This window comes from Temnothorax nylanderi, unplaced genomic scaffold (genome assembly GCF_030848795.1).
Source record: "Temnothorax nylanderi isolate EJ_2023f unplaced genomic scaffold, tnyl_v1.0 TNYL_tig0001_pilon, whole genome shotgun sequence".
NCBI classification, from domain to species: domain Eukaryota; kingdom Metazoa; phylum Arthropoda; class Insecta; order Hymenoptera; family Formicidae; genus Temnothorax; species Temnothorax nylanderi.
The window spans coordinates 2,375,744-2,390,391 of record NW_027249063.1 but is presented as its reverse complement, the minus strand read 5'-3'; the positions used below and the strand labels follow the sequence as shown (position 1 = coordinate 2,390,391).

At 36.2% G+C, this 14,648-nt stretch overlaps 1 protein-coding gene across 2 annotated transcripts in view; it reads left to right on the top strand.

Annotated features, from left to right (window-relative positions):
* The first annotated feature begins 2,591 nt into the window (after positions 1-2,591).
* The window catches only part of LOC139774634 (uncharacterized), a 64,575-nt gene continuing 52,518 nt past the window's right edge, over positions 2,592-14,648 (top strand). Inside the window, exons 1-3 of one of the 2 annotated variants that reach the window (XM_071710149.1) lie at positions 2,592-2,727; positions 10,441-10,485; positions 10,773-10,800. In XM_071710149.1, the coding sequence (XP_071566250.1) occupies positions 10,444-10,485; positions 10,773-10,800 (70 nt within the window). In that variant the 5' untranslated portion in view covers positions 2,592-2,727; positions 10,441-10,443. Of the gene's footprint in view, positions 2,728-10,440; positions 10,486-10,772; positions 10,801-12,951; positions 13,452-14,648 lie in introns of those variants that run through there. The other variant, XM_071710221.1, reaches the window with a different exon arrangement.

Here is a 14,648-nt window from a genome sequence, read left to right as displayed (position 1 = left end):
ATACATATGTAATATTTAAACAAGAAAAAAAAACATTTACCCAACCCAGTTTAGATCAAACTTTCGAAGAAGACAGATGTCTTTTTATTGCCGAGAAAAAGAATTATTGTTACGATTTTTTTTAAATATATATTTCTAAACAATATATTTCTAAAATATTCTGTAGAAATTCTTGATGATGCGCGGAAGCTTAAATTTTATTAGTCGCGTATCGATTCAGCCTTGCAGTTCTAGGTCAAATATTAGAAATTACGAGTATTCGTGGGATTTTAACTCACAATCTCTCATATTTACGGAATCACGGGAGAAAATAAGCATAAATATCATTTTCGTGTGTATACAACCTCGTACTCGCGAATTCATTAAACATAAATTGTAGGAATTCAAATCCTTGTATAAATGTAACATGAATTTTCATACGTGAAATATAATTCCGCACAAAACGCACCGGCATAATCTTCAAAAAGAGTATGAATATTTTGCTGCGGCTATTTCAGAGACGTAACATGATGTGTATACCAACCGTGACGTTTGGAGTGGCGCGAAAATTAATATATTTTTTTTTCATATAATATACGACGATGAGCGCCGCGGGGATTCAAGCTTGAATAAACGTGGCCGCTTTTAAGCACACACACACCTCGTACTTGATTCGACAATTTTATTATCAACCGGAGATACTCTTCGGAGCTGTCTACTTACCTATCTTCGCGGTATTATAAGTTTAATCTATTAGTTTAATCCAGAATCCGACTGCGTCTATATATAATATTCACCTTCGTCTACGTGTTTACGAATATCGATCAGGTACCTGGTGGTATTATCGCGTATATACGCGCACACACTCGGGAGACATTTTCACAGATGTGTCACGAGAGAGAACGCGGTTCGCAAGCATTAAATTGCATTAACGTAACCGTTACGTTTTGAGCAGACTAGTTCGGAATCATCACTTCATGAACTTTACTTTAAACGTGACAGGATTGTCATTGGAAGTTGCCGCAGACATGGAAGTTCCTAACAGACTTGTAATCGCAGACTGCTTCCCGGGATTAACATGTGGGATCAATATACGCGAACACGAGATGATATTGTCAACATCATTCTGCAGCTAATAATCTTATTTGTATAGTATAGTACTCGTACAGTTCTGTCGAGAAAGCAGCGTGCACTAATCTGAATTAACTGTATAATCTCTTATTTTATATACGATATGTGTATCGAGTCGGACAAAAAGTCTTCTTGCTTTTTTTCCCTCTGAATGGTCGTAAGTTCTTGGATTTCCCTTCCTTATTAAGAAGAAAGCTTACGAGACTTCAGCAAAATTGCAGTATGACCGTCCTCGGAAGAACCATCGAGCTTGACCTTTTGAAAAGCGCTTTGGGAATCACGAATGCCTCGAAGAGCAGATTTTCCTCTAACACGTATTCCCGAGTAACTCATCGTCGGCTAAGTAGAAACTTTTGTCCGTCTGCAAATTGCTCGCTAAAAAAAGCAAAGTCCGGAAAACACTACCTGTCGGATACTGCAAATGAACCTCGAATTATAAGCCGACGTGGAAAGTTGCTCGAAATTTCCAAGCTTGTCGGGATCGTTTACAACGCAACTTCGCCGACCCAAATCCATCAGTTTGAACGAAACTTTGCGAGTGTACAAAATGATTTCAGATATGAATAATGTTTCACTTCACTCGTGACTCATCAAAGTTTACATGTGAGTTATATAGGCGAATTATAGATTCTTATTTTATAAGAGGTCTCAGGTTATTTTCGAAATCGCGTGATATAATGCGAGGAAGAACTACAATTCCCACTCCTTCAGATAATATTCATTAAAGTTTTTAAATAGCACGACTCATAAGTAAAAAGGAATTTTTGCATCTAATAACGCTTACAAGTTTAAAACGATAAGACAAATACCGTAGAATTGCATAACTTAATATTAATTTCGTGTAATTTCAGATTCTTTTTCGCATTTTTCACGCCTCGCGTAGCACATCGTATTCATTGTTATATAATTTATTAAATTTAATTAATCAAACCTACATGATACATCCGTACAAATTTAGAAAATAAGCTGTTGAAAATATATCGCGAATGTAATCCTCCAACGTATAGCTTCCGCAGCGTTACCGGGGATAACTGTCGAGCCCTTGAATTTAATCCCAAGCTAGAAGGGTCAAACAAAGAAGGGAAGGAACTTACGCGTGAGGCAGACTTCCAATCAGGACTCGTATTAACCCGCCCGAAAGCCGCAAGGTTCCGTTGCCCCCACACGCCCGTTCTTAAAGTCAGTTTGTCACGAAGCGCGCGTTTGAACCGACGTTGTCTCGATAGTCTTTCCGGTAAACTCGCCACGCAATAAAACGTGACGCCTCGAGTTTATCACGTTTTCATAAAATACAAGAAGTCTTCAAACAAATTGGAAGCTAAGAGTGTGTCGTGTTTCGCTTGTCGTGTTATTACCTCGCAATATTTTGCATAATTTTGCAATTTATTTTATGTATATTCATAGTTCATTAATTTTGTCAGCGTAATACCGCAACAACGCAGATTTATTGCGTTGTACCGATTGAAAGTTTCGATACGTACAAACGGTTCTGAACAAGTCACACTTCTGTGAAGTGTGAGCAAGCTACATTCTGTCTCATAATAATCGCTATTGAATGTGCGAGTTTCTGAATGTTGTGTAGTATAACGCGCGTTGTGGAAATTTCCTGGAGTATTGGTAAGTCCATTGTTTAAAACAAATTTTCTCTCTCGAAAAATAATCCCATTTTCATTATAAAGGATTGCAATAATAACGTGAATTTGTCGGAATATATTTTCCATAATCTATTTTCAGCACTCGATGTAATTTACTTAGAAAAATGCCATTAAAAAGTTTTCCGTCATAAAAATGCTTTAATATTAAATAATTTGATATGAATTCCATTTCTCTTTTCTCGCGTGTTATCTGTTTTCGCGGTTCGTCGTTGGGACGTGAGCAAATAATAAGTTTTTGATATTTTTATTCGGGTCCACCATAATTTTACTGGCACCCCTGGCACGAGATTCATTTTTTCATATACATATATATCTGCAGCGGTATCGAAAATTAAACCCATCGAAATTAAAACGGCCTGAATTTACTTTTGCAATATAACAGATATTCTTGTATAATATTAAACTATGACGCATCAAAACGTTGAAGGAGTTTTAACATGTTGATATTATTTAAATTATACCCCTGAGATTGTTTTTTATAATATCACTCTTGTGAATGAAAGAATTATGGCCGCGCTGAAGACATAGCGAATAAAAGATTGTAAAATTAAATACACAGTTATACAGTTTTACATATTAATTATTCATATTATACCAGTTCTAATCTGCTTATCTTTATGACAGTAATTTATCGCTTGCTGATAATGCACTCGTATTCATTCGACATTTATATGCCGTAATCCGTTTACGAGTTGTAAACATCGTGATTAAGTATTCCGACAGTCGGTTTTGACGCAAATTTGAATGTACATCGCTTCTCCACGGAAAACGGGGCGTATTCGTGGAGGAAGAGTGTCTAGATAAATCATCCCTCGGAATATTTCCAGGTTTCCTTTTTTTTTCCATTACGAGTTCGTACCTTGCGTCTTTCTATTCGCTTCATGAAGATAGTAAAAGAGCAAGGAATCGTTCGTTCTTATAATTGACCGCGACATTCCGGTGAAGTAGCGGCGCATAAATTTTTCAGTGGAATTTACGGTAAATGGGATCATAATCTCTTTGCTTTTACATAGCGGCCATATTGCGTCGTGGAATGCTGCGAAGCGTGAACTGTATTTTCCTTACCGAAGTTTTAAAAATGGAGTTTTAGAATAATTTTAGATATGCAGGGAGTTAGAAGACTGAAGCACTAAAGTAATAATATTAAAACAAACTAATTTGGAAGAGCTGAATTAACTGTTCCATTATCGCCGCAATGAATTACAAATGGGGTTATTAATTAAAATTTGTAGCACTATATGTTGTAATTGCATTAAAAGATTAAAATAAAGGACCTAAATTAAATGGATTATATTAAGCATTCCATTTTCTTTATAGTAAATTATATTTATTTATACTATCGTGTGCTTAATACAGATTGCATCGTGTTCAAGACTTTTATTTCTTTTAAATTGTTTGAAATATTAGAACCAGAAGAGCATTTATATCAAAAGATATAAATGTCTCTTACGACATTACATTTTATGACATTAAAGCAAAATCTTTTAATTTATTTTGGTATTTACTGCAACTTTTAAAAGAAACCAGGAAGACAGTCTTGTTTGAGGACGAAAAAGACCGTGATTCACTGAGAACGCTATATAAAATTACAAGATCTCTTGGTCCCACCTAGTAATAATTAAATGTTTCTCTTTTATTGAACAAGCAGACAAGTAAAAGAGAATCTCGTTAAGAGTATTTATCGCCGGAAAATCGACACGATAAACGTGGCAAACTAAAACGTGGCAACTACTAAATGTAGAATTTTTTAATCTGTCTTTATTACAACGTTTTATTTCTTCAGTGCATAGAAAAATATACTTATAAAAAGATATGCGTGTTTTATTTAGAAAAATTTTACTTAGTAAATAATCCCGCTTGTGTGTAAGGTGTTATATAATTTTTCGGACGTTTCCAGTCTGACTTTTAATTTACGCCTGGTGTTTATCTCAGACTCTTCCACAGGCAAGATTTATTTTCTTACTTGGTACGCAATTATGGTTGAAATTACTTATGGACTTAATGATAATATTCTACGTGAAACGCCTTTCATTTTGCTAGTCATTTTTACGCACCCGGCTGCTGGACTATCGGAATGATTATGCCATAATTAGTTGCCGCACGCGATAGCAATTATAATTTCTACCTACCTATTGCATGCGAGTAATCAGACTTGACGTTACACTGTTCGATGGCGGATCCGCCGATAATCAGAACGTTCTCGATGAGATAAAATTTGTAAAGATATATAATATTTAAATCGAAAGATGCCGACAGAATGCGTGTATTTTATGCCTTACAACGTAAATGGGAAATTGAGTGGATCTTCGAAATAGTTGAGGCTGACCGTTTTATTACGAATATTCGAAATACAAGACCAATTCTATATTTTATCGATAATATCTTTTGCCATTCGATTCTTTAATTGGAGTTTAATTGGACCAATATCTGGATAACCAGGAACGATCTCGTGAATCTTGCTTAAGGTTTCCTAGTTTTTCATTAACCCAGTTTTCGAGAATACACTTGTTAATAATATATCGTCACACCTTTTTCTGATGATATCACGGATAGGAGCTATTTGATCAATTAATGCTTTTAATCAATTAATGTTAGACAATGTTAGTTTAATTGACAATTTATCAATTAAAGCAATTATTTTCATTATATATATTTCTTAGAACCCGGCGGTGCGTGAGAGTAATTAAATAATGATCGCTTTTTATTTCTGGTTAAAGCTGAGAAAATTATGTGTTAAAATTGTAGTTTAATTCATACATCACATTACATCTGCAACATTTTTAAATAACAGCGGAGTGCTTATCTCTGGTTGCTCGCCCTTTTAATTAATTAAACTATTTTAAAAAGATTAAATTTTTCGTGAGTTGAATGTGTACTGACAAAGTGACACGCACAAATTAAGAGATTAAATTACTGATTTATATAATTACGTTTCTTCATTATCGAAGATGTCACATTCAAAGGATCAAACATATAAAAATGAATAAAAATTTACGCAATTTTGAAAATTTAAAACGCACATTTCGTGGTAGAAAATTTAGAAATATATATTTAGTCAATAAGAAAGTAATTAGTAATAAATATTATGTAATAGGAGTACAAAGGTTCTAATTAGCAAAACAAAATATCCTGCTACAGTAGGCCTAATTATCCGCAGAGTATAATTACTCCAATTTATTTTGCCGCATTATTATCTCTGTACCCTCTACCGATGGTAGACGCACCACTGAATTTTTTTTCAATGTTTTTCCTCCGATCCGCCAATGCACCAACGGCCGATATGCAATTTTTATTAAGGAAAATTGATTAACAATTCAAACACGTACGGACGGCGGCGGCGCGCGGCGGGGATATACCGCGATAAGCAAATATTCAATCCAGCGCTATTTGTCCTTGTTGTTTATCCGAGACTAGAAAAGTCATAACGAGATGTAATTTGCAATTGTAACGGGTCGGTTACTTCCGACGAGCATCATGCTCCGCGGTGCGTGCTTCGCATTGACCATACCTAGATCCTAAGTGGAGAACAGTCTGCTATGCGTCGCGCGCGCCAGGATTTAAAGCGCACAGCACGAATCCATGTCCGCGTGTTCATGGGCGTAGCGCATACATGCATGTAAAAATGTAATCGAGGTTGTTAATCATTGAATATTGCCGTAGCACAAAAGCGTATCTTGATATCGTATCTGCAAGTTTCCTAATCGCTCGACATTCATAAATTCTCATAACACTTACGTGAAATGCAACGTTTTGCTTTCTTGTTAATTATTTAAGAATATAACAGTCGCAAACCCATTGCGTATTTGATAAATTAAATAATCACGAGAAGTTCTCTTACGACACGAGAAAGAAGGTCTTTTTGTACGGAGGTCTTTGCTCGGGGTGAAAGCAATGCTTAGTAAATTCAAGTCTGTGACTTCCTTATCATAGATCGTATCGTGTATCGTCGATTGACGGCGGTGGAATGCTTGGGGGATTCTTCTGAGAATCCTCATTCCGAACAAAATTATAATTCTAGGCACAGACGCGGCCTCGAGAGGTCGAAACTCGAGATGGGTGACACCTCGATGTCTTCGCATTAATAAGAGGCAAAGAAAACCGCTGAGTTAACTTTTTTTTTTTAACGCGTTACATCTGCTGTTATTTAATTTATATTAAAAATTAATGTCTTATATTTGTTTTATTGGTTTTTTGATAATAGCTATCACAAAAATAAATAATTAATAATAATTTGCAATTAAAAAAGATCAAATAATCGACTGTATACTTTAATTTCTCTTTAATTTCTTCAGCAAAAATTTACAAATGCAAGTAATAAAATAAATAATAAACTATCAAACATTCATTTAAGTTGTACGTATGATTTAATTACGTTTATTTAGGAACAGGAGTTCAATTTACTCGTAATGTAGAAACATTTGAAAGACGTTAGGAAAATCGACCGGCCGACGGATTAATTAATTAAATACGCATGCGACCGACATAGACATGGAGTTTCATTAATAGAGAAAATATCCGTGTTTGAGTAGCTGAGCTTCATCCTGCGACCTGTAGCCTATTAAACTTTTGATATCCAATATCCAAGGCGAGCGTAAATTCGCACGACTCAGAAACAGCTGCAATTCGAGTTTAAAATTAACCAATCCTCTTGCTCGCCCACAAACAGCGCTATACACTAATTACGTACAGGAAATCTGAGAGAGAAATACACATCGAGTGTGAATTATTCCCTCAAAATGCTATATTATATGTCATGTCTAATAAATATTGTATATGCTTTAACAGTTTAGCAGATACGACTGAAAAACGAGTTAATATATATCTTATTTATTTTTCTACCTAATAAAGTTCTACTAATCGTCAGAAGTGTCAGAACTTCTATATTTCGATGTTCTTCACGTAATCTTTTATTCATTGATACTCGAAGTCATCAGCTTCTCTTGATTTAATGAGATTATCTTCTTACATTTAATCCTGTTTATACGTGTGGTATTTTATTTTTTTCTGAATCTTATTTTTGTATTCATAAGCCAAATGTATATTACTGCCTTAATCAAGGATTGAAATAGATGGCTTATTAATAAATTGTTTATAATATAAAGGATACATTAATTACAAAACTTTTTAAATTTTAATTTGTTAACTTTGGGATCTTTTATTTTAAAACTTAGTTTAGAGTGTTTGGACTATAAAAAAAAGTCTGCGGCTTTTCGCTAACAATAAGAACAAGATGACACAATAAAAATAAAAAATTTACAATAAAGTTATTAGTTTTACATTATATCGCTTAACTATTTCCTGTTATTGCCGAAACGTGTCGCGCGATAAAAAGAACGATTCATATATAATTCAATATTCCTGACAGTTGCCAAGAGGAAATTTTCGATTCGAATTTCCGACCGAATGGGTTAAGTTTGACGAAGCCGATGGAGAGGCCGATCGAAATTATCGAGGCAAGAAGAGAGTTCTTGCGAGAGAACGGATGTAGCACCAGATTTTTTTCACCGCGAAAAAAAGAAGCATGCCGATCGAAGCTGATGGAGGATATCCTGTCAGATACACAACACACGGTTCCACCAATTCGGTTGATTATCGAGCGTGTAGCGGTCTCGACATATGCGCATGCATACATGTACTCGCATACACACATACAGGCGCATACACGCGCGAAACCCGTTATTGAGAACAGTAGTACTCCAGTTTCCAGTTTCCAGTTTCCAGTTTAAGTTCTACAAACATAAGCTCGTTCGTTCTTGATTCCTCTATGAGAAGGAAAGAGAGAGAACGAGAGAATTGGCATTCGCGCGTTTTATTGTATCACATATTTTATGACCGAATTGCTCGGCTATATTGTTTGGTCTATAAACATACTTGAATCTCGTTCAAAAGGATGAGAGTTACCGTTATTACGATCGCCGATATACAAATGTTAGTTTATTTCTTTTGATTATGCATGCGAATATGCTTCGAAATAAAATATGTATATGATCATGTTTCATGTAGGATGCTGTAGGAATATTCTAATCCAACTTTAACTTTTCCCCTTCAAAGGTGTAAATGTAACAAATTTTAAATTAGAGGCGGCTAGAAATGGCAATAAATTTTAAAGCTATATTAAGGATGAACTTGATTTAATATAGATTTCAAATAGAATTTCAATAAAAAATTTTTTAAACTAAAATTAAACATTAAAAATTTGTGAAAAAAGAGGCAGCATTTAAGTAAAAACTCGTTGAAAATAAATCATCTCCAATATTGAGAGATTCATATAATGCGCGAAGCGTAAACGCGAATTTCGGGCAACACTCGTAGCAATTACTTCTATTGTAATTTGATATTGATAATAATACAAATGCATTTATTTACCGCCTCACAATGTTTTATCGGCAATGTTTAAATATTCCCAGAGCGCATCGTTGAATCTGCTGGCAAAATGGTTGATTACAAGTAAATAATAATGAATGCATTTATGCATTATATTCTGTTATCTATTGATCTCGCGGCGCAGTGTTTCGGATATGGTGTACACGGAGGGGATAACGTTCGAATCCTTTCGGGGCGCGCTACTGCCCGACAGCCGCCGGGGTAAAAGGATTAATTACGTGGAAACGCTTTCGGGCGTCTTTTCGAAGCGGCCGACGCTCTCGTTCGTCGGGGCGCGCGTTTACGATGTCGCGGCCGTCGGTATTATGCGATTAACCCGAGATTATACCGCCGTCGAGATCCTGCGGGGCCGCAGCCGAACGGCCGCCGCGTTGTTTTTCGAACGCAGCCATTGGTCCCGCGAAACTTGGGGGCCCCCTAAGTACGGAGCACGAAGTAGAAATTAGATTTTTTCCTCGGGGGCCCCGTTTCGTAGCGCGAGCATATTTAGCAATAAAGCCGTAGGTTTCAGGAGCAGAGGCTAGACATATAATTAGAGCGAGGTATCTCGTGAGAAAATGCTCCGACGCATAATGGCTGCGGGTCACGGAACCGAAGGAAGCTCTTCTCTCTCGGTCGGGAGAGCCGAAAGCCCCCCCCCTTTCCCCCTTGTTTACACGTGAAGTCCGACGAGTGCGAATTCGATTCATAAACCATAGTAGGTATAGCGTGTGGCGGCAACTGGCCACGTTGTGGCCATCCCTGCAGAATCTAAAGTCGTTTGTTGTTGTTTGTGCGAATTTCACGGCGGCCCCGCATCACCTCTCATTTTTACGGCTGCGATCGATCGTATGTTTTAAACATGCGCGCGCAGAAAAACATTCAATAACACCTATTTTGCAAGTTTAGACTAAGATACACTAAGAATAAATATTTATAAGTAATAAAAATAATAATGAATAAATGCACATCTATTAATTGTTATTAGTATCGTATTGAGATGAGAAATGAAAATGTAGGTCGTTGCACACATTGTCTGTTTATGCTTGCAAAACGCGATATTTTCTCTGCTTAAAATTTGCTGTCTTGCTTTATTTTTAATTAATAAGAAATGTAGGAGAAATTGAAAGATAGCAGACGAAGCAAAACACAAGATACTTTTAATTCAGGCTTTAAATGTTATAAAAATATTAAGTTCGCTTTTACATAAAAGACTAAAAAAACGATGCTTCGATTTTACGTTATATCATGTAACTTACAAATAAGAATTTTCAATACTTTAATTCTACAATCGTTTCTCCTGTCTTTACAGAAGATGCAGACGAAGAACGTGAACCTGCCAACGCCTGATTACGAGGTGAGTGCATTTAATAAGTAAATCATTATATGTGTGAATTAAAATTTATTTTATCGATTATTGTCGAAAAGGAATTTTTCCACAAGTGTGTTAATTTTATTTTCTTTAAATTTACAATCTTAACTATCTTGATTGCTCACGAGACTTCTTATTTATTGTTAAATTCACGCCAGGTGCAATTTGCACTATAAATTTATTATCAAATAAAATTTATTTGTGAAACTAAATTTTCTAACGTTTTCACCCGGGCTTTAATTTACGTGTGTTCTATCCTATATATGTTGCAGAAACGCCAACTTGACTACCCGACTGGAAGTAAGTACGCTTTTACCCGCTAAACTATCTTCCCCTTAAGCAAGAGGAAAAACAAATTTCTATGTCAATTCTATCTTTGAAAGTTACATGAAAAATCGCGAAGCAGAAAAGGAGCGGAAAACTCAAGTCATCCGCTTTAACAAACAGAAAAAGTGCAAATTCCATTTATCATATCATATGTTTTTGTACAGACTTTCCAAGATTTGTTTAAAAAATTTACAGATTCATTCTTGGAGAAAAAATTAGACTAGTTTTTTAACAATTAAAATTTATTTAAAAAACTTCGAAAAAGATAATATCTTCATCTGTATTAAAAGAAGCTATTATATAAAACACCGGCAAGGTAGAAAGCTCCAGAGGAAATTTCACCGGGTCTTTTCCATTATTCCATTATTCAGACTCACCGACTTAATTGACAATTTTAATATGCACATATGATTCGTATCATAATTAAATATTTGCACGATCACTGGGGAAACTTAGAAATAAATCATAACTGACATCCGGTCAGGCGAATGACTCGCGATAATATTAACATCCGAGTGCAATTAACTTGTGCCGCAACTCGTAACTCATGCCCGCCACTTGTTGCCGGAGAACGCGTTTGCACCTCATAATTTCCTATTAGAGCTTTCATTAGAGCAAGGAATCGGGGAAACCTCGATATCGTGATCGATAAGGCAGAGATCTTAGAAGCGGGGCCCGCAGCGCGTAAAGATCGTCGAACTCAGTAGAGGCCCCTTCGTTTCTGATGCGTGCAGGAGAACCGAGATTCCTCCTAGACGCTCGCTATAGACCGTGGCAGTAATTTTTAGGTGGAACGGAAACTTATTATTGCCGAATTACAATTCTGACTGCGTCGGTGGTCGCGTAAGATATAAATGAGTCCCTTAATTCGATTCAAGAATTTAATTGTAGTTATCGTAATCGCGATGTAACACGGATAGATCGGTATCGGTTTAATTATGGCGCCAGTATTCGTTGCGTCATTAGCGCTAATATTGAATGTTGAAACATTCGTGCATGACGTAACGTCGGCATTATCCTCGCGAACAATTAATTACGGCCGGCGACTTGCTCGTAAATAAATTAACAATCAACGCCACGCAATCGCTCCTAGAAAACGTTAAACTGTTCCACGCTCCCGATTCGTTACTCGTTATTTATTCCATGACCGAGCTCATAGCTATTTATTCATACTTTTTGCTATTACACCAATACAATACAGTACTTACAGTTTCGCCCGTGACCCAAGGAAATAACAATCGACAATAAATGCTAAATTAACAGGTTAATGTTTTTCCTAGTAATTACATCTGCATACGAAACAATAAAAATTACTATACCTACACTCACTCCTAATCGCCTGAGCATCGTTTTATAAATCTCAACGCAAGTATGTATCTCACAATTTAATTCAAATTCTTGATAATGATATTTAAATAGCAACTGAGCTCCTACTGCCCCATTATTTCTATAAATAATTTTAGGTAGTCGATATCTAATTAAGTCTCATCACATCTCAATTCGAGAGAGAATCAAAGGGACACAGAGAATTACTTTAATTAATGTGGATCAATATGATTTTAATCTCTCTAGCTTTTTCAACACATTTTTAACATATTATCTACGTTCTTAGACGTGACAAGAAATATATGTGAAAATTTAATGTTTAAAATATATTTAAGTCTCTCTTAAGGATTCTTTGTTTTGAACTAACGAGCGGTCTAACTTAATCCGCCGCGAACTATTCGTGCTTAACATCTATTTTGCGCACGCATTGAAGTCTGAGTACTCCTCACCGATAAAGTAGGGAACTTCGACGGGGCCCGGGCCCCGTGAGGAGATCATCGGACCCAACAGAGGCGCCTCCGCCCTTCCCCAGGACGTAGAAGAGAACGCTTGGATTCCGTTCGTTCGCCATAAACCTTGTCCGTAGCTCGCCGGGTGCGGTGGGACCGGTCGAGACAAGGAGAGGAGAAGGCCCGCTGCGCCTTTTCTCCTGGTACCCACCTGGCGTCTCACCTGAGGCACCTTCAGACACCCAAGTGCCGCGTCGGTCGCGAGCGCGGTGCGTGTCCTCTCTTCGAGTTCTCACGAGTGTCGTCCTGAGAAAATCTCGCGGTGAACGTTTTTTTTTCCATCTACGCGCTGAGAGAAAAAGAGCTTTGCTTTCGGCCGGGATTCTACGCGGTTTCTGCGTGTACTACTCGCGATCTCCTCGCTCGCGAACAGTGAATCATCGCGTGGAGCCGATTCTGAAGAGGACTGTTCTACGGGACGTTGGCGAGACCCGCGAATTCGGCGAACTCGCGTGGAAAAAGTGAGGGAACGTTAGAGAACTCGTCGGACATCGTTACCATCGAGAGGATTTTGTCATCGGCGAAACTTTGCGCGCGCGCGCGCGAATGACGCGAACGGTTCTAATAAAGGTGCTGCGCTCGTTAAAACCAGGTATTCACGCGTGTGTCGAAAGGAGATACTCTCCGCGCCTCGGAAAACCGGATTTTTACGTGTGAAGAACGTGCTCGTGAGGAGAGGTAGGAGGAAGAGGAGGTACCTCTTCACTACTGGAAAATCCTGCTTGCCTATCCATACTTGCGTTCAAGGACGACCGAGTAAGACGTGAAATTGCAGTCGGAATTATCATTGTGAGTCCAATGGCTTCTCCTTCGGGGAAGCACGGTTTATCTTTACATATCTTTACGTATTATGCCGCGAGAATTATATAGATTAACAATAGAAAAAGATTTTAGAATTTTAGATCTCTCTTAAGTATATAATTTTAGTAATAATAATTAATTTTAATAAAGAATTTCTTGTTTAATGTAAAATTGAATTTCTTGAAAGATATTCTGAGAGAGAGAGAGAGAGAGAGAGAGAGAGAGAGAGAGAGAGAGAGAGAGAGAGAGAGAGAGAGATTCTTTTTAATATTCAAGATTAAATATTTTAATAATAAAATCCTGAGTTTTTTATCTCGAAAAGTTTGACAAAGAATGTATAATACATTTTATTAATTGATTAGATTTAAGAAGCTAGCGAGAAAAGCAATATTTTCGCGTTGAAAACAGCTACACCGATGTTTTAATTGAGAAAATGTTGATTTTAATATAAAAATCCTACGATTTCATTAAAATCAAACTTGAGCCTGTTATATTATTCTAAGGCAATCCAATCTTATTACGTGAATCCCAAACTTTCTATAAATGAGGAGGGAAGTAAGACAGTGTTAATGCCATTAAATTACAATGAGAATTTTTTATCATCAGATTTGCATAAGAAATCAGCTATGATATAGCTCGAAAAAGAATATAAATCTGTAAACAATACAGAGAGCAAGAGAGAGGAGAGAGATTCAAAATCTTTTTCAGACTACATCGTATCTGATTTCTCATATAAAGTAAATAATTTATTTTGCTTCAACTCTCCCATACTAATTCATCCTTATTTCTCATAGTTTATTTTAAACAAGAAAAGACTTTGGAAAGTAATAAAAATGTAAAACAAATAAATAAAAAATTGCGGAAGAACTAATCACTGATAAGTATCAATGTGAGAGAGATTAATAGATTAAATAAATAACTAATACGTTGCTATAGAATTAATAATAAATAGCCTTTAGAAGGGCAAATTGCAAATTGTTTCCAATAATTGCAATTTTATTATTAATAGAGACAATTTTATATAAATTAAATTAAAATTAAATTAATAATGATATGCAGAGAACAATATTGTAAATAGGAAAACATTTTAACATTATGATTAAGATTACTTTTCTTGGATAATTTTAAGAATTACCTATTATTTAGTCAATTAACTAAGATTGCCGATCTATTCAACTTTTCGAA